Source organism: Actinia tenebrosa, unplaced genomic scaffold (genome assembly GCF_029948245.1).
Source record: "Actinia tenebrosa isolate PJP-AT-01 unplaced genomic scaffold, QUT_ActTen_1.0 PGA_scaffold5__44_contigs__length_20552954, whole genome shotgun sequence".
Classification (NCBI taxonomy): Eukaryota; Metazoa; Cnidaria; class Anthozoa; order Actiniaria; family Actiniidae; genus Actinia; species Actinia tenebrosa.
This window is the reverse complement of record NW_028292582.1, coordinates 2,719,156-2,738,867: the sequence shown is the minus strand read 5'-3', so window position 1 is coordinate 2,738,867 and position 19,712 is coordinate 2,719,156. Positions and strand designations below refer to the sequence as shown.

General features: G+C 35.7%; 2 protein-coding genes across 3 annotated transcripts; one reads left to right on the top strand and one right to left on the bottom strand.

Moving 5' to 3' along the window:
• Positions 1 to 148: 148 nt before the first annotated feature.
• Positions 149 to 14,750, bottom strand: LOC116300096 (ubiquilin-1). Its single transcript, XM_031708867.2, has 21 exons — positions 14,638 to 14,750; positions 14,469 to 14,571; positions 14,333 to 14,382; positions 12,780 to 12,806; positions 12,074 to 12,203; positions 11,426 to 11,466; positions 11,243 to 11,296; positions 11,085 to 11,156; positions 10,388 to 10,438; positions 9,864 to 9,941; positions 9,268 to 9,348; positions 8,559 to 8,604; positions 7,618 to 7,825; positions 6,580 to 6,745; positions 6,159 to 6,209; positions 5,459 to 5,491; positions 5,214 to 5,335; positions 4,444 to 4,550; positions 3,887 to 3,993; positions 3,718 to 3,796; positions 149 to 2,873 (listed from the first exon to the last, which is right to left on the bottom strand). Exons 1-21 carry the CDS (start codon positions 14,734 to 14,736, stop codon positions 2,818 to 2,820), a joined length of 1,761 nt encoding a protein of 586 aa, XP_031564727.2. The 5' UTR covers positions 14,737 to 14,750; the 3' UTR covers positions 149 to 2,817.
• A 304-nt stretch (positions 14,751 to 15,054) lies between these two features.
• On the top strand, positions 15,055 to 19,422 carry LOC116300100 (COMM domain-containing protein 10). 2 transcript variants are annotated; one of them, XM_031708872.2, is made up of 8 exons: positions 15,055 to 15,089; positions 15,230 to 15,320; positions 16,002 to 16,112; positions 16,274 to 16,345; positions 16,614 to 16,697; positions 17,914 to 18,021; positions 18,134 to 18,193; positions 18,691 to 19,422. In XM_031708872.2, the coding sequence occupies exons 1-8, from the start codon at positions 15,061 to 15,063 to the stop codon at positions 18,727 to 18,729; spliced, it is 594 nt and encodes a 197-aa protein (XP_031564732.2). In that variant the 5' UTR covers positions 15,055 to 15,060; the 3' UTR covers positions 18,730 to 19,422. The 2 variants fall into 2 exon arrangements, with proteins under 2 accessions (XP_031564732.2, XP_031564733.2); XM_031708873.2 differs by lacking the exon at positions 16,614 to 16,697.
• Positions 19,423 to 19,712: the final 290 nt, after the last annotated feature.

Here is a 19,712-nt window from a genome sequence, read left to right as displayed (position 1 = left end):
GTGGTGTGGTTAGTTGTAGAGGTGTAGTGTTACAAAATGAATTGGAGAATATTTGGAAAGTACAGAGTGGCAATTGAACGAAGTTGGGAGAGAAGAATACTTATTATTTTTTACTTATTATTTAAATAAATAAGTAAACCCACCATAGTTGAATACATGGTATGACTGTGCTTTATTCTCTCCCTACTTTGAAAACAAGGGTTATGCTAAAAGACCATTAATTACAAACTATCCAAGAACTGTAATCCATTACATGCAAGTAACAACACTTACATTAGTAGTTTTCATACTATTTCATACTATAAGTATTCTCAAAATGTATTGCATATCTATTCATTTAGATTAAACTGTTTTTCTTTGTCAGTTAGTTGAAGCCAATTTTGGTACAGAGTAAACTTCCTCTGCAAGTTTTGAATTCGGTATCCAAGTAGTCAATATTATTTTCATTGGATTTTTGAGATAATTATTTTCTACACTAAATAAAGGTACGAACCTCCAGACTGATATCATAATAATTACTACCCATTTCATCCATGCATATATGTCTTGAAATATTAAAATTTGTGTATAGTCTAACTTGAAGGAATTTTGTTTAAAAATAGGACATTTGCATTATGGCACCATACTGTACTGCTAATCCCAACCAGAATACTTTGCCACCTCTCAATTTTGTACAATGCACTGCAATACCAACTTGCCTAAGCTACAGAATGGCTAATTGGTGGACAAGACACTTTAATTTCAAAAACATTTCTATACTTAACAACTGAGCCTTGCTACTTCATGTAAGACTTCATGAAGTGGCACTATTCCGTAATAAAGTTTGAGTTTAGGGTTTGGGTTGGGTTAGGTTTTCAGGACATTATAATCAATAATCAATAATTAATGACCTGACTCACTACAATTTATGGTGCCTTTCAAATAACTAACAAAGTATTCTGTTAAATTAAGACATTGTGCAATTAATATTCTATTAATTTAATTTTAGAAATAGGTCTGAAAATATGTCCCAGATCTACGTTTTATCATAGGTGTAAGCCATGGACAATTAATCAGCAAAAATGTATTAAACTCGCAATAATATCAGCTTAATGTTATATTCCAAGTCAAGTCTTAACCCTGATTTATGTGTTCTAGTCTCAGTCTGCACGCATCTTTTTACAATTCTCTCTCTTTACAGGAGCCTTGGGGGAAAATACTCATTTTTCCTTGCTCCTGCCTAGCACTCTTGCATTTCATTGGCAAAGAAAGCTGGCTAAAGAGTATTGCACGCTAGAGGAATTAAGAATTGCCTGAGGAGGAGGATCTATGTGCAGGGCTGTCAACTCTCCCGGATAAACCGGGAGTCTCCAGATTTTGGACCGTATCTACCGGTCTCCAGATTAGAGTCTCAAATCTCCCGGATAATCGCCGAAGCTCACCATTTCTTGTGAGACTCGACTTTAACAGTGTTATTTTACATCGCTAACAAAATCAAAACATTCCTCATAAACTGTTCTTGCAAGCAGGCCATTGTAATATAAGCGATAATCTGATTGGTCAGAAATAAACCAATCACATCAAATGTTACAAAGTGAATGACGTCTTTTCATGTCCCTTCCCTATCAATTCTCCAGATTTGAATATCTTGGGGTTGACAGCCCTGTATGTGTGTTCTAAAGTCTATTGATACCATACCAGTTAACAAATTTATACAAAGTGAATCATAAACATTAAAAAATATGCTGCTGACAATCATGTAGCATAGTATATATATCTCCCCTTCCTAACACTACTGACTCCTTGATGGACTAAGATATTCAAGTTTTTCATTAAAAGCAAAGATTACAAATAGCCTAAAACACACCTTCCGGTTTGTGATATTGGCAGAACCTGCTAGGCTCTTTTGTCTAGATATTCTTTCACTAACAGTAGAGCATAGTATAGTTTTTCTCTGAACAATGGTAATATTTAAGGCCTACGTATATGTGTATCTAAAGAAACTAGGTGGACAACAGTATTTTAGGCCAAGACAAAGCTGTCACTAATTATTTGGGTTTGTGCAAATGTCTGTCCCATATTTAGAGAATTAGTAGATGTCAGACAAGTTATGGAACAAAGAGTGTGTGACATGACTTGATAATAACTAATCAGAAAACAAGATGATCCAGAAGAATTTCATTATTCGATGGGACTGAGATATATATGTATAATAAGAATATGGCTTGTATTACTGGATGTCACACAAAGAATGCAACCAAGAAATTGTGTTACAGGACTATGCATTAAGCCCATCAAAGCAGAGCTTAAAATAACAACTTGTCAGTTGCTGGTCATGATTACCAGTTAAATTAATTTATTTCAGTTATACCTCATTTCTGACTCAACATTACTGGTTAAAATGACTGGCAAGGCAAAGATTTGACTAGATTAGTTCTAATTGTGTCTAGACATTGTCCGAATCATGATTTACAGTTATCATCTTAAGCCCTGCTGAGATGCAACAATCCAAGCCTGATTGATTATTACATTGGGACTGAGATATACTATAAAAAGAATATGTTATTTCAAAATATAAAATAGTATTCCCAGAGGCAAATAATATTAGTTGGTAATTATATTGTTCAATATCATGAATTTTTGGAATGTTTAAAATAAGACTTGGTACAGTTGGTAATCACCAGATGAGCTAAGGCAAACAAAGCCTATCCTGGGAAAAAATCCATGGATGCAAATATTCCTAGGTTGCAAGCACAAGCGCAGTAACACTGTAATGACAAATGATTGGTTTTCTTCCGTCAGTTATATTCTTGTCAGTATGGTTTGTTGTATTGTTATTTATTGCAGTAGCCTCTCTATGGCAGCATTGACATCACCTCCAGTGGCTATCAGGGCTGAAAAAGAAAAGTTGACAGATTATTTACCATAGAGAGTTTTCACTCATGTGACAAGGCAGCCTTATTGGTGTACCAAACAATATAAACTTCTGTGCAGTTTTTGTATAAAAATAGAGTTCAATTCGTGGAAAGGAGGATAGAAAATGTTTTGGTAACCAACATGGCCGCTGTGACATCACGTGAAAACACTATTGACAACTTTTAAAACTCCAGTGTATGCAGCCTTAGCCTCGAATCCAGGAGTTACTGATGTTTTGTTATTCTAATTTCTGTTTTTGTTTACAGTCCTCAGAAGTGAGGCTAAGCCCACATACACTGGGGTTTTAAGAGTCGTCAATCAAGAGTGCCTGGTACCTGCCATTTATGAACATCATCAACAACACCAATAACACTTTATATTATAATACTACATACTTGCAAATTGATTATATCATAATCAGCATATTTAATAAGTAGACCCAAAGCCTGGATGGTCTATGAGTCAATAGCCCCTAAGGCAGAATGGCCTATTGACTTGTAGACCTTGAGGGCAAGAGTTCTAATTGTTTTAGTCTAAACCTGCTACCTAATTGGTTAAATACATGCATGCAAACAAATTTTGATGCTAGGTTGAAAATGCAACCAACCCATTTTTTTGGTTTTCAAGAATGGCTATTACACTAATAGACCACTAGTAGGTCAGCCAATCAGAGTGCAGGATTTGAAATATCTTGTCACTTGTAAGTGTATCTTGGGATTTTCCATTGGTATGTCACTCAAAATCATTGTATAACTAGTATTTACACAAAAATATCAATGTTGATTCACAAGTACAGATACTAGAGACATCAGTTTCTATTACCTTGAATATTACGTTGGCGATCTACAAATCCCATTGATGCAAGTTGCTCTAACTGGGTTTGGAAACGAACTTCAGGATTCTGGAGAGATAGTGATAGAAAAAATAATGAGAAAAGATATAAAAGAGGAGAAATAACTTGTGATTTATAAAATATCATCTAAAAACCTACTTGATTTTGACCCTGTGCCATAGACGACATCATCTGGGACATCAGCTGTGCCATAGCAGGATCTTGTCCTAACCCAGACAGCAAGGGATTGGGCATGCCTGTCGTTCCTATGCACAAGATATGCAGGGGGGAAATGTTTTAGATTTTGCTGCTGTAACATAGTTATCAACCTTATGCATAATCATAAAATTCATGGTCAATACCTCTTTTACTAAATAGATAGTTTATATATTTAATACCTTTAATTGATTTGATGTGATGTTTTTTTAAGTGAATTGTGTAGTTCTAGAAAATATCCATACCCACCATGAAGGGTATTTGTAAAAGGACCCCCTAGCCCCAGGAACTTCCAATTTTCTTCCATAAAAACTCTCCAATTTTGTTCTTTTTTTTGTCCCCCTCGCCTACAGAATTTCCAATTTCCTCCGTGGGTGGGGTATCAGTATTTTCTGAAACTACACATTAAGAGATGTATACCAGTAAGCTAAGTACTGTAAAGACAGAATGGAAGCTAGCCATTAGTTTTAGATAACTACCAGATAGGTAATTACATGTACCTGTAGAAGGTGTGGTTGTGGTAGTGTTTTCTCTACTAGAAGATGTTGTACTACTGCTAGTAGTAGTTGTTGTAGCTGGAGGTACTACACCTAGACCACCACCCAATCTGCATGGATATAGAAAAATAGTGATCAATTTATCATCACCCCAAAAATGGAACTATTTACCCTTTCCTAGACAGTAGCCATAGTGCTTTTTACTCACCCCCCCCCCAAACAGTAACCCTTGTTCTTCTTACTTACCCTCCCCCAGACAGTAATCCTGTTGCTTCTTACTTACCCTCCCCCAGACAGAAACCCTAATGCTTCTTACTTACACCCCCCAGACAGTAGCCCTAGTACTTTTTACTTACCCTCCCCCAAACAGTAACCCTAGTGTTTCTTCTTCTTAGTTACCCTCCATGAACAGTAGCCCTAGCGCTTCTTACTTACACTCCCCCAGACAGTAATCCTGGTGCTTCTTACTTACCCTCCCCCAGACAGAAATCCTAATGCTTCAAACTTACCCTCCCCCAGACAGTAGCCCTAGTACTTTTTACTTACCCTCCCCCAGACAGTAACCCTAGTGTTTCTTCTTCTTAGTTACCCTCCATGAACAGTAGCCCTAGTGCTTCTTACTTACACTCCCCAAGACAGTAATCCTAGTGATTCTTACTTACCCTCCCCCAGACAGAAACCCTAATGCTTCAAACTTACCCTCCCCCAGACAGTAATCCAAGTGATTCTTACTTACCCTCCCCCAGACAGAAACCCTAATGCTTCTTACTTACCCTCCCCCAGACAGTAATCCTGGTGCTTCTGATTGCAGTTGCTGGACGCCCTGCTGTATCTGTGTCATAGCCTGTAGCACCCTGGGGTTCGCCATGTAAGTTTGAAATTCTGGGTTCTGCATCTAGATAGAACATTTTAGAAATCACAAAATTTGTACAATTAATCAATATTTCACACATTCGGCAAATGCATTTTGCATTTCATCAATTTCGTCAAAACATGCATGCAAAGGAAACCAACTTACCTGTGTCATAAACTCTGGTAGCCTACTGGCAAACTGCAAAATGGAAAACAGAAAATAATTCACCATCTTCCATACATTGGTTCACTGGTCAAACACAAAGTGCTCAAGCAAGGCACCAAGGTACTTTAGAAGGATTATTCAAATTTGAACCTTGCATTCTTGACTGATTGCTTTGTGTTTGACCAGTGAATCAATATATGGAAAATGGAGAGTGCTTTCTTCCTTTCCTTTTGTAGGGAGTAGCTTGACAGACTTTGAGTGTGAGAGTTACAGCACAACATGAAAACTTTGACCAACAGTTTGCACACTTTTATGAACAGGCTTTTGTACATTTTTAAACCAACACATTTTGATGCGAAGCTTGCTGGTTTTACCACAATAAGTCATGTAAAAGCTCGGTTCGAAGCAAAAAGCCTGTGAACAGAAGTATGCAAATACATTGCATGATGTCTGTACATGGTAAGAAAGGAGAGTAGTTAAAAGGATATACTGTTTTGATGGCCTTTTGCTTCTAATTTAGTAAGACCTATACACCTGTACCTCTTAAAATACCAATGAAAAGACATTCCAGTTGAGATAACAATCACACAAAATTTTTGTACAGCAAATGGGTGAATCATTCCACATTAGCATGTATTTGCTATCTTAAATTTGAGTGCGAAATAAAGTTTATCGTATTGTATTGTCCATGATACAGTACCTGCTCTGCTAGCTGTGGATTGCCTTGAAACATTGGGTTGGTCCTCAAAATCTAGAAATAAGAATTAGACCACTTTTTAATTTTCTTTCTTTAGAAAGAAAAAAATGACTTTGCCTAATTTATTCTAATTGAAGAATCTAGTGAGATTCACTTAAATATAACTGTTATGCTGCACAATGTATTTCTGATGTGAATATCTATTTGTCTTCTGGCTTTTTTTCTCTCCATCTGCTGTCAGTAGTATAACTTTATCTATCAAAAGTCCAATATGTTTATCTGCCCAAGTGTGTCACTCTTTCTTCCCCCCAATCTCTCTGTCTGTCTGTCTGTTTGCCTATCAGCATTAATAGGTCTGTCTGTCTGAATTAATTGGTCGTTCTGTCTATCTGCCGGACTGCATATAGTCCATGTATCTACTTACATTAGCCATTAGTTCAGGGTTCTGCATCATCTGTGTCATCATTTGCTGCATGTAGGGAGACTGCATTGTATTCTGAAACATTTCTGGGTTGGCCTGCATTTGCTGTAAAAGATTCTGCATTGCTGGTGTTTGGAACATCCCAGAAAATTGAGGGTTGGTAGTTTGACTAGAAAACAAGGGAAAGACATCATTCAGCTACATGAGCTTTGTATTTAGAATACTTTAAGAACAAGAAACGTTAGAAGCTCACTGTCCAAAAGCCTTAACAATCTAGCTCCCCAATATCTTGTAGGTAAATTTAAGAATACACCTAAGTTGAACACTAGAGCTAAAACAAAAAAGCTTCAAATCTTATGATTCCTTTATTCCAAAACAAAAAATTTGGGCAGTGTTTGTTTACCTACATAGGCACTATCGTCTGAAATTCACTTCCAATTAATATACATTGTTTTGAAAACACTACTTTGCTAATACAAATTTTTTCCTCGATCAAGTTTACTTGGGGGCAAAATGGTGTGGCACGGACAGATTTTGTCGCCTTGGTTCAACAAATTTCTGATATTTTGCTTCAAGAGCAGACTAGAGTGAGAAAAAAATTTGCATTAGCAAAGTAGCGTATTGCAGGCATCCCAGCCACTTTTTAGACAAATTTGATAGGAAATATAGGCTGTGCAAGTTCTAAATATAGGAAAATATAGGATTTTTTCCCAAAAATATATGCACTTTATAGGAGCTAAGATAGCTTTTCTAGGCGTAACCAGGGATCAAGAGGATGCACAGCCAATGATTTGCAGAACTAAAAAGCCATAAAAAAAAAGAACCAAAAAAAAAAAAGGGCAATTTTATTTCCTTCGCCAAATATGCTAAACAGTGTAAAATATAAATGTATCAATCAGCAGTCGTCCTATTTATAAGAAATATAAGAGGTTTTCTTTAAATATAGACTCTTTATAGGATCCTATACAAATTATAGGAAATATAGGATATATAGGAGGTCTGGGATGCCTGGTATTGATTATTGCTACCATTATTGCCTACCTAGTAGGTTGAGAGGTCTGAGAGGTAGGGGTAGTTCCAGTAGTAGCAGGTCGAGAAGTAGCTGGCCGCGTGGCTGCTGTAGTTTCAGTTCTAGCGCCTGCTGGTGCCCAGGGGTTGGGTAGAGGGGATACATTTTCAGTTCCTTGCTGTGGATTGGTAGAGTTGCTTTCAGTGGTGGTAGATGCAGTGGTATTAGTTGTAGTTCCTCCTAAACGATGGTCAAAATAAACATACAATCAGCAAATAGACCCCCCTCCCTTAAAATGAGCAAATGGGTCAAAACAAACTCCAGAAATGAAAAGAGCACCTCAAATTTAGTAAGAGGGCGAAGTTTCAGCTCTAAATGTTGACTATAGAAGAAATGAAATGAAATATAAAATCAAAGATTTTACAAAGATTTGTATGGGAAAAGGGTTGGCTGATAAGCTTTTGCCATCCAGTGCATTTTCCCATACAAATCCTTATAAAACATTCAATTTCATATCTAATGCCATTTCTCCCGTTTCACTAATTGTGAGCGGAAACTCCGCCTCCCTACTAATGCGGAGGTGCTCATTTCATTTCTGTTTCTTATTTTGACAAAACTGCTTGTTTTAAGTGAGGTAGAGTCATGTGACCTGTTAGCTAGTGCAAGTCATTTATTTGCAATGGGTAGCTCCAGAAAATATCCATATCCCTACAAAGGACATCATCTATTTTCTTACCCCCCTTGACTTCTGAACTCTTTCAAGACCCCTCATTTTCTTGAGAATAAAATTATATTTCTTGTCACGCGCAAACATTAAATTATAATATGATACTCAAGGGAATGACATATGGTCTGAAATGGGAAAGCATTACACCCAGGTAAAGAGGTCTGACAAGGAAGCTTGAACCAGAAATTTGGTTCTCATGTACATATATTGACGAGAGTTTAAGTTTAGACAAGAGTCTTTACTTACCTTGACCTAAGAGAGCAGCAAAAGGATTATTCTGAAGCTGCTGAATCTAAAAGAAATAGAAATAATGAGATTACACTGTGGAAAATGTTGTCTGTCTGCTTTGTAGTGGTTTGATTTTGTGATGTGTGGTTTCAATAGTTGTGTTTGTGCTGTGCTAAGTACATGTAGTGTCATATCATGTTGAATAGTACAGTACAGTACAGTACAGTACAGTGTAGTGTAGTGTAGTGTAGTGTAGTGTAGTGTAGTGTAGTGTAGTGTAGTGTAGTGTAGTGTAGTGTAGTGTAGTGTAGTGTAGTGTAGTGTGGTGTGGAGTAATGCAGTGTGGTGTAGTGTGTCGTAATGCCATGTTGTTTGATGTTATGTTATGCAGTGTAGTGTATTGTATCATAATTTATTGTGTTGTTGTGTTGTATATTGTTGTGTTGTATGTTGCTAATGTTTTTGTCCTGTTCTGTGTAGTGTTATATTATGTTTGATAGCTTAGTGTATTATATTGTAGTATGGTATTGTTTTGTCTGCTGCAAAGTATGGTATGGTTTGTCCTTGTATAGAGTTTTGTAATGTGCTATTGTTTTTTTTTTTTGCATGTTGTGCTGAGTCATATTGTGCATAGTAGCGCAGTGTTGTGTTGTGTGGTGTAGGGTGATGTGGTATAGGGCAGGGCAGGGCAGGGCAGGGCAGTACAGTGTCAGAGGAATCAACTCGCCTGCTCTTGAGCAGCATCCATCATTGGTTCTTGTATATCTGTGTACATTCTTTGCAAAGCATTAAATCCTCCAGGCAGACTCTGAAAGCATGATACATCAGACTGGTGAACATGTTTTACACTATGAATGTACAGATATAAGCTTAGGTCAAACGTTGAACTTTATATGAGCCAAACCAAGCCATTCATTGATTCATTCATTTGCCCAGTCTTTTATTCAAGCTAGTAAAGCACTGTATTTTCAAGTAAATAAATGGAGAGTGGATTAAGAGTGACTCTTACTACTTATATTGGAATTTGTGTGTTTATTTTTAGGGAAGGAAAACCTGAGAAACTGAAGAAACAAACATGAAGCACCCCACCCAGGACAATAGTCCAATGACAATTCTTATCAATCTTGTAATGTTTACCCCTTTTAGACCAAGTGTCATACCCTAGATAAAAAGATTCATTAGTCTTATTTGTATCCACAGTCATGTCTCTTGTCATGCTCAAATGTTAAACAAAGAAATGATATTCTAGGGAATGACACATGGTCTGAAATGGGTACATGTAAATATCACACCAAGATGAATTAGATATATTCCTGTACTAACCTCCAGGTTACTCAAAGCTCTGTCTTGATTTCTCATCATCTCTTGCATCAATGCTGGGTTACGTGCCATTTCCATAGTCTACGACAACAAATATCACAAACATTAAAAACTGATTAGAAAGAAATAGTGGCAGATGTCATGAATGAGCGTGAGTTTAATGGGAAACTATAAAAGAAGTACCTTAAAATACAACTCAGAGCTAAAAATAACGGCTGGTCATCGGACAATGTCTGGCCAGAATTGGAACTTATCCACTATAACCTTTGTCTTGCATGTCTTTTTGACCAGTAACATTGAGCCAAAAACGAGGTATGACAAAGCTAAAACTAATTTGGTTGGTCATCATCACTGGCAAACGACCAGCCATTATTGCCAGCCAGAAAATAATTCCGTTATAAAGTACAGTAGCTGTCATATACATTCTAATGACAGAACAAGCAACACTGCACAATGCATGGTGAACAAGAAATGTTTCAACCAAAGCTACTAATACTAAAATGCAAATTTTATTGATAATTACATACCTGTCTCATAAGATCTGGGTTATTCAAGATATGGGAGATCTCAGGATTCCTCTGAATACAGAAAGAAAATGGTTAATGTTTTGTGGTCAGTTGTCAAATTGAGCAATGGTAATCACAATGAACTTACAACATAAATTTCTTTCAACATATAAACATGTGGTAAAAACATCTCTTGTCCCTCTATCTATCTATCCACATGTCCATCCCTCTTATCCCTCAATCCACTTTGTCTATCCCTTTTATCCCTCTATTTACATTATCTATCCCTCTTATCTGAAATCCATCCACTTTGTCCATCTTCTTATTCATCCATTCACTTTGTCCATTTCTCTTATCCTTACACCCATCCATCCACTTTGTCCATCCCTCCATTCATACATCCACTATGACCATCCCTCTTATCCATCTATTCACTTTGTCCATCCCTCTTATCTATCCATTTGCTTTGTTCATTTTTCTTATTACTCTGTCCATCTATCTATTCCCTTTGTTCCTCTATTCATACATCCACTGCGACCATCCCTCTTACCCATCCATCCACTTTGTCCATCCCTCTTATCAATCCATCTACATAAATTGTCCATCCCTCTAATCCATCCATTTACATTGTCCATCTTTCTTATCCTTCTATCTATCACCACAGCAGACTGAAGATATCACCACTGTACTGCATATACATATATCAAATAAACTTTACCTCTACTAGAGTTTGCATCTGAGGGTTACTGAGTAGCATCTGTCGCATTAACTCTGGGTTGGATGTTATGCTCTAAAACAAAACGTTGCACTTATTTGTACTGCTAAATATAATGATGTACAAATACTGTAGGCAAAACTAGAGTAAAAGATCAATACCTGAACCATAGGATTATCCAAAATCTGTCTCATGAGATCAGGATTCGTCATCATCTAAACAAATATTTAAAATATTAAAAGTGGCTTCAGTTAACAATATTAGTATATTGGGGAATATTAGTATATAAGGGAGTACTTACTAATGAGCTTGAGAATGACTAATATAGAATTTCATTGACTTACCTGTTGTTGTAATTGTTGGCTCATCTGATTCAGATCACCACCTACATATGACAATAATTTAGAATCAGCTAAAGAAATAATTGGGAAATACAAGTTTCTATGTTAAAGTACATAGGAGTCCAGCCTATTTGAATTGGCTGAAGAAATAACTGGGAATTACACTCATGTTTAAGTGTTACCATTTGTCTCGAGAACGAATTGGGATTCAAAACCTTTTCAGAAAAAATAATGGGGTTCCCACTCATCTGAAAAAGGAAAATTCCCTGACTTTTCCCTGACTTTTTAATAAATTGTAAATTTCCCTGGCCAAAATCAAAATCCCCTGACAATGACCTGACCTTGAAAAAAATTCAGAATTCACTGACTTTCCCTGACCGTGGGAATCCTGAATAAAATAAACCATTCTTGTTTTACGAGGGTAGCACCGTAATAGCTAGTGGCGAACAGACCTGTGGCCCTCATTCCATGATTGAGTTGCAACTTATAAGTCGGTTTTTGTGGAGGGAGAAAACCTGGAGAACCCAGAGAAAAAACCCTCGAAGCAAGAATGAACTAGAAACTCTACGCATATAAGAAACTTAGTCCAGGAATATATATTCAACTAATAATCAGCTAAGGAAACAACTAGGGTCAATTAAAGAATGTTACCTGGGTTCATTCCACCCATTCCCATTCCTCCAAGACCAAACATATCAAAAGGTGGTGGCTGGGCTGTTGATGGTGGAGTAGGCCCTGCGCTGGGAGTAGCTGAAGATGGTGCAGCACTTCTTGTTGAAGACTGAAATTTAAAATACAATATTTATTTTTCAACAAAAAATTAATAATTCTGAGCTGGTTTGAAAATTTCAGATTCTAAAAATCTCCAAAACTGCATTTAGAATTTTAACTTTACATAACAAAGGCAGCTGATTAACCATGGTCTATTTAATAATGTGTTATTCTCTAGGCTCAGAGGTTGTTTCAGGGTTTGATATCTGAGTTAGCCGTGCCCTGACTTAGATCAGCCCAGAGATGTTTCAGGGTTTGATCTAAGAGTTAGCCGTGCCCCGACTTAGATCATCCCAGCCATTGTTTCAGGGTTTGATTTGTGAGTTAGCCGTGCCCTGACTTAGATCATCCCAGCAATTGTTTCAGGGTTTGATCTGTGAGTTATCCATGCACTGACTAAGATCATCCCAGCAGTTGTTTCAGGGTTTGATTTGTGAGTTATCCATGCACTGACTAAGATCATCCCAGCAGTTGTTTCAGGGTTTGATGTGTTTGTTAGCTGTTAGTTAACACAGAAGATTTAACAGTTGGATCTGAGTACTTTCTTACAGTATCATACATTTATCTGATGATAATTTTTACTTACTCCATGTTCTGCTGCCTGCTGTTGAGCCTATTAGGAAAAAAATATAGTATCGGAGTCAGCATGAAAATAAGACTGTACTAATGATCAAGTTTAAATACTAGATTGAAAGATTGATCCTAGTGTTGACTGACTGATAACTGAATCACCATAAAAGTCTTTGTGAAACTGATGTTTCGGACATTACTTCTCAGTTGACACAGTTTTATTTGTTATTCACAAGGCTTTATTTTTGTTATAACCCTCATTATAAATGCGAGGTCAATATATAGTTAGCTATTAACCCTGTTAATAACTATATATAGACTTTGCATTTATAACGAGCAATATTTGATAGAAAACCTTCTCAATTGATAAATAAAATAATTATTTACGGCCCTCTAGATGTATATGGCTTATTGCCTCAGTTCTCGGTAATTAACTCTTACTTAGTCCTTTGTCAGAGTGAGTGACCACTTACTCGTAGGAAGGAACTAATGTCCGGAACGTCAGTTTCACAAAGCTTTTTACAAAGATTCAATTTATCCACAAGTTCCTGCTGTTTTATTCAGAAACACTGATGCAGTCCACACTAGTACTCTATTAGTTATCACCACCTGACTGACAACTGACTAATAATTAGTCAGTTGTCAATCAGGTGGTGATAACTAATAGAGTACTAGCGTGGACTGCGTCAGAGTTTCTGAATAAAATTGAAAGATGGATTGATTGATTGACAACTTTCAAGATATATGATGAAATTATTTATAAGCTAGGAAATGAGTATAGATGATTTATCATTGGTCTCTAGCTGAAAGGAACTCGGGGGTCCCTAATAGGAATCAAACTCATGACTTTCCCGATACCATTCGGATGATCTGATAGACTAATATATAAATGAAGCCTGTGGCCCAAAATTACTCTTTTCTCATGACCACCTATCTAAGTTTTTTCAACCCTAGCGATCAATCTATCAGTAAAAATTATGGATAAAAATTTATACAGTTAACTTAATTAAGGTCTTTACTTCAAATGATCCATGCTGTAAATAATCTTTTTCAAATTTTAATTTCTCCGATAGAGTCAATGCCTTTATGTTATCTTGTATAAAAATAAACTTTATAAGTTTATCATATAAATATGCTGACAATGCTGTTTTATCTTTCTATAATCCTTTTTGGACTGTACAAGTATAATAATGACTTGCAAAATACAGACATTACACAATAATCCATTTTAACAAAGATCGAATACTGATAGACACTAAATAACTTTGAATAAATATATATATAGAACTTATAAAGAGCTAAAATAAGAACGATCGATTAGAAATCACTTTGATGTTTTATGGGGAACAGGTTTTTATACGAACTTGGACGACTTTTGATTTTCCGAAAATACAACGTCACCGTGCTAAATTTATCCATTCTTCCCAACAAGATTTTACTCTTGAGAATTATTTATTCATACCTTTAGAATATAAGTAATATTTTTTTAAAAGAGAGAGAGAATAATTTTACTGAGAAATAAGAGTACAATTTTCTGTCAAATAGTCTCGTGCGTCGACATTTTCTTACCTTGTTATCGGATTTTATCACCAGATGTACTGTTAGCCCATCTTTTATTTCTAAGACGAAATTGGCCAAATCTGTTAGTATGAGTAAATGCTACACAAATAAAATATCTAAAGACAATTCGATAATTAATACTTACGATACGATTCTAAAGTGTCTGCATCTTTGAGAATTCTTCCGGCAAAAATCAGACACAATTGAGGAACAGCGGCTTCAAACTTTGAAGATACCTCTTCTTTAAACTAAAAATACAACACTATCTGTTAGATAAAATAGATATATTTTTCATTCTGTGAGTAGATACATACCTCTTTTATCGTTGCTTCGGGTGAAATTTCGATAATTTCTTTGTTTTTAGAGGTTTTTACAGTGACTTTGATCTTCTTCTGTGGTGCTTCGTCCGCCATGATGGATGACTCAACTTCTCTTTCGGATTCCTATCGAGGCGCTCCCGACCCAGGGCTACTCCTGACAAAACTACTACTCACTAGGGGACGGTAGGTACGACAATTCAAAGCCCAAAAAAGAAACTAAAACTCCCTTTAAGAATATCCCAAAAAATCTTTTAAGAAAAATACGGAATCTTATATCGAAAAATTTCCTATCATTTTGATGAAGAAACTCGTGATTCTGATGCAGACTACAAAATTTACTGACTGGGAACCCTGTTGTGAAGACAGGTTGTAGAAATCCGAGTGGGACTCGTATCTACTTCCGGTTTCCAATCCAAGATGGCGCTGATGTTTCAAGCTACTGCAAGGTCTGCAGAAAAACACCTTAATTTTGCTTCTTTTCTCGTAATTATCTACTTTAAGCTGAATAGTTTGTTTATTGTATCTCATGTATTTATCTGATGTGTATTTTATGTCAAATAAGATTGATGTGTGATTAATTTTGGAGGTTGAAGAAGGCGGTCAGTTTGATCAACGACTTAGATGCATCAAGATTTCCTCTATTACTGAACAGAATCATCCAAAAGCTTCATTTGAAGGTAATCAACGATGAGGACTTAGAGGAAGGTTTCAGATTTTGTTAAAATTGATGACACATACTTACCCACCTCAACTACTCCACACCCCTCCCCCCTGGCCCCTTGTCAAACTTTGCCAGACCCCTCCCCCTCATTGCAATGGCATGGAGTTAGCTCATATTTGAAATTTCATTTAATGATAAAATTAATATGGCACATGGTTGATATATATGACAAAAGGAATCATTTGCCACACACAAAATTACTGCAAATCCAGTAACCTAAATTGCTTACATTTCTTACAGACAAACAAAATAAATACTGTCAGATCTCCTTCAGTCTTTCTTAAATCTTTTATCATGTGAATAGGAAGTACCATGATTAAAGTTTTAAACTCATTCATCACCCATAGATAAGTTTTGGCCTAGGTGCCCGGTTTATTTTGGAAGGGGCCTGGCAACAAATGCTAGAGGTAACCATGGTAACCCTGTCACCACCCACCAAGTATTTGTCACACTGACAAGTCAGTGGAATACTCACCTATTCACCATTTTTCATACATTGGTTCAAAATAAAATCAAATAATCAAAGACAAACCAGTTTTTGTCATACATGTGTTGAGTTAAACTTTGCCTAAATTACAACTTACATTAACTACATTTCATATGTTATTTTACATATAACATCATTGTCTCTTTAAAGGATGAGAGAGCCTTTTCAGATGAAGAAGAAAATAAGCTACAAAGTGGTCTTTCTCTAGATGTTGATGATTTGCATATTGTACTGGAGACGTCTGCTTTCATACTAGAACAGGTACCACTTTCAATAAATCAAAAACTCCCACCTCCCTGACAATATACAACTATAACTAGGTAATTTCAAAGGATCATTCAACCTTTGAGTAGACCTTTGGTGATGTCATACAAATAGCTTTACAGAGATATTTTATGAAATTCTTCCTTTTGGTTTTTTAGGCTGCTTATCATAATGCCAAACCTGCAGTCTTACAGCAACAATTACAAAATATTGGACTCAATGATGATAAGGTATTTATTTCATTCCTTCCTTCCTTCCTTCCTTCCTTCCTTCCTTCCTTCCTTTCTTTTTTTCTTTCTTTTAGCTTGATTTGTTTCTGAGTTACTCTGGGTAATGATATCATTTTCTCATAAAATGTTCTTTATGATAGCGTTTTTACTTTTTGGTAAAAATAAAGTTTATCGTATTTTTTCGTTTCTTTTTATTTCTTTCATTCTTTGTTGTTTTTCTTCCTCTTTCTTTTTGTCTATCTTTCTCTTACATACTTTTTTTTTCAAGGTTTCTTCAATTGTAGAACTCTGGTCTGCCAATAGCAAGTCAGTTGTAAGAAAATTGAAACAAAGGAGTTTAGCACCCAAACAGGTTGAATATTCATTGAATGGATTGGAAAACTAAATATTTTGATTGCAATCAAGTTTCTATTAGTTCAAATTACCATATTTCCTCATATTTAAGGCACACATCACATAAGAGAAAAGAAAAAAGATGTGAAACTCTGCTAGCAGAGTCTCTCCTCTTTTTCTCCCTTCTTTTAGGAGGGGAGGAGGGAGATTCTGAGAATGTAGAGCATTTCTTTTGATACAACGCCGTCCATTATCGTGGATGAACGAAACCAGTTTTAAAACCAGTTTTTAACTGAGGAAAAGTAGTGCGCATGAACAAATTAATGTAACACACCGTTGTGCCAAACGTTGTTTGACGAGAGTGGCTGTCAAAATCATGACAGCATTGCTAAATTGCGCCACGCAGGTGCGACAAGTAAAACCTACATCAGCAGAGATAATTTTTCTCACTCCACCAAAATAAAAGGAAAATAGGCTTTGCTAGCAGGGAAAAAAAATTGCTTCCAGGAAGATTTGAATTGCTGTATGTTTTGGAATATATTATGAAAAATATTCAGTGGGGAATAAAATACTATGAGTAGAGTGGGGACAGGCCAAATGTTACCAGAAGTGTTAAATTTCTTATCTCCCAAGTATCTCCTCAACTGTTGATTCTTTATGATAAGGTATTGATAAAGTATTGATAAAACGTGAAAATCTAGGAAAAAAGTACATGTATGTGAGATCAGAACATTGATGGACACATCGATGTGACGTAAAGGTCTTGTAACATTTGGTTTCTAGAAAGCATATTTTTTCAAAGTACATGAAATTTCGATTGTTCAATCTTTTAAAAACCTGATAATGCTACAGCCCACTCTATGTTTGGGTTACCTAGTTAATGTTATATTTCCAAGATTATCTCTTGCATTGATCCCAGAGAAATTGTTCTGTGGGACAAAACAATAGGCCATCTTTCCTTATCCAAAAAAAAAAAAAAAAAGAAAAGGAAAAATTCACTGTTTTGTCCCCCAGAACAATTCCTCTCAGTCTATTACATTTAAGTGTTTCTCCAATTATTTTATTCCTTCCTTTCCAAAACTCAACATGCTAAATTCTGCCCTGTTAGTTATTGCTTGGAATAAGAACAGCATAGCAGCTGTTTTCAGTTTTCAATTTGAACCTGTTCAGAAAAATTTTAAATTTTGTTTAAATTACTAATTTTAGTTACTAATGTTAATACTTGGAAATTGTAGCTTGAAGCAATGAACTGGCGTCTTAACCTTCAGATGGCTCAAGCAAGCAAAGCAAAGCTCAAGCTGCCTAATGCTTTGTTTGAATTTCATTTATCTTCTTCAGGAGAGGTAGAAATTTGATTTCTTTTTCATAAAGAATTTAAACATATTTGCTTAATAATATAACCTTTTATTGGTGCGACAGTTTAGAGAAATTAAAAACTGTTATTTTTTTTTTCAGGAAAAGGAGAAAATCCACATAGAATTTTCACATGAAGAATTATATGCATTTTACAATCAGGTAAGCTGTGCTTAATGGGATCCCTGTGGTAATCCACAGGGTACCCATAGGGTCGTTTGAGCTTTTAACAGCTGAAAATGAAAGAGTAAAATGCCAGATGGGAGGAGGGGGACTTTGATGCATGCAGGCAATAAGAATTATTCAATAATGGAGTAATGGAATATAAACCTCTTACACAAACTATGTATAATGTTTTTGCTGCAACTCAACTAAACAATTTTTACCATGGGCAGAATGTTTTCCCATTTCTGACCACATTACATGACATTCTCTTGAAAATAAGATTATTTGTGTATGTTATATCCATATTCCATATTGTCTTCTCATGTGTAACCGTTAAACAAAGAAATGATACTCTAGGGAATGACGTGGTCTGAAGATGGGAAAACGTTATGTCCAAGGTGAAGAGGTCTATTAATTTTGCACTCTCTACTTCATCTGATTAATTTTAAGTAAAAAATAGAAAAAAAAACTAATTAATACTCTCTACTTTGCAGCTTGAAACCATCCAAAGTCAGTTGGATTCTCTTGGATAAGTACAATCTTTCCAGTACAGTTGATTTTACAATGTCAAAAGAATTTTGCCCAAAATCACTACCTGACAATACCATAGACAATAGCATAAAATAGTAAGGAACCTATCTGTATTTAGTATAAACCTACCAATGGTCTATCATAAATACTGCGTGCTGATTGGCTGAGAACACTAGTAACCAAAAGTACTGGTTTTGAAAACTAAAACAGAAAAAATATTGCCTAATTTCATTCTCCTAATCTCATAACATGTCCATTTATTTGACTGACAAGTATTATACAATATATTATAAAACAATAATGTGTTGCTCCAGAAATTATATCCATACCCCCCTCAAGGAGGAATTTTTTTAAGACACCCCCTACCCCCCGGAAATTCCAATTTTCTTCCATACAAACTCTGTAATTTTTGTTCTTTCTCTGACCCCCCTACTCTTCAGAAATTCCAAATTCCTCTGTGGGGTGAGCATGGATGATTTCTAGAACTACACAATTAGACCTCTTGCCCTCATGGACTATTGCCTCATATTAACCCATTTGGCTGCGAGTCTAATTGTTAAGTAGTTAGGCCCAATGGTAGGTGAGACAGGATAAGATCTTATAGAATTTAATCATAATTACTGTAAATATTGTAATTAATGCCAACATTTATAGCTGGTATGATTTGATTTTTTAAATAAAAAATAAATAATGTATTTCTGGAAATTTTGTTATTTCTCAACATTTCGTTGTCCTAAAAATTAACCTAGAAGTATCAGGAAAGAGATGGATTCTTACAGAGTGCTAAATTGCGCCTACCCAAACGAAGACCACCAAACGAATGTTTAACAAATTATCCAATCACGTTCAAGTAACTCAACAGCAGAATTACAGGAAATTCAAGGTTCAATCAATTTCATGGTCAAAATATGACATAAAAGTCAAAATTCTATTGCTGAAATACTAGAACATGATAGGATAATTTGTGAAAATTTTGTTTAGGTTG

Coding starts and splice junctions, on each gene's coding strand:
- LOC116300100 (XM_031708872.2), top strand. CDS start 15,061: ATGGCGCTGATGTTTCAAGCTACTGCAAG. Junction 15,321..16,001: donor TCCAAAAGCTTCATTTGAAG/GTAATCAACGAT, acceptor GTCTCTTTAAAG/GATGAGAGAGCCTTTTCAGA. Junction 16,113..16,273: donor CTGCTTTCATACTAGAACAG/GTACCACTTTCA, acceptor TTGGTTTTTTAG/GCTGCTTATCATAATGCCAA.
- LOC116300096 (XM_031708867.2), bottom strand. CDS start 14,736: ATGGCGGACGAAGCACCACAGAAGAAGATCAAAGTCACTGTAAAAACC. Junction 10,439..11,084: donor AGATGCAAACTCTAGTAGAG/GTAAAGTTTATT, acceptor TTCTGTATTCAG/AGGAATCCTGAGATCTCCCA. Junction 6,210..6,579: donor ACCCTGAACTAATGGCTAAT/GTAAGTAGATAC, acceptor TCTTATTTCTAG/ATTTTGAGGACCAACCCAAT.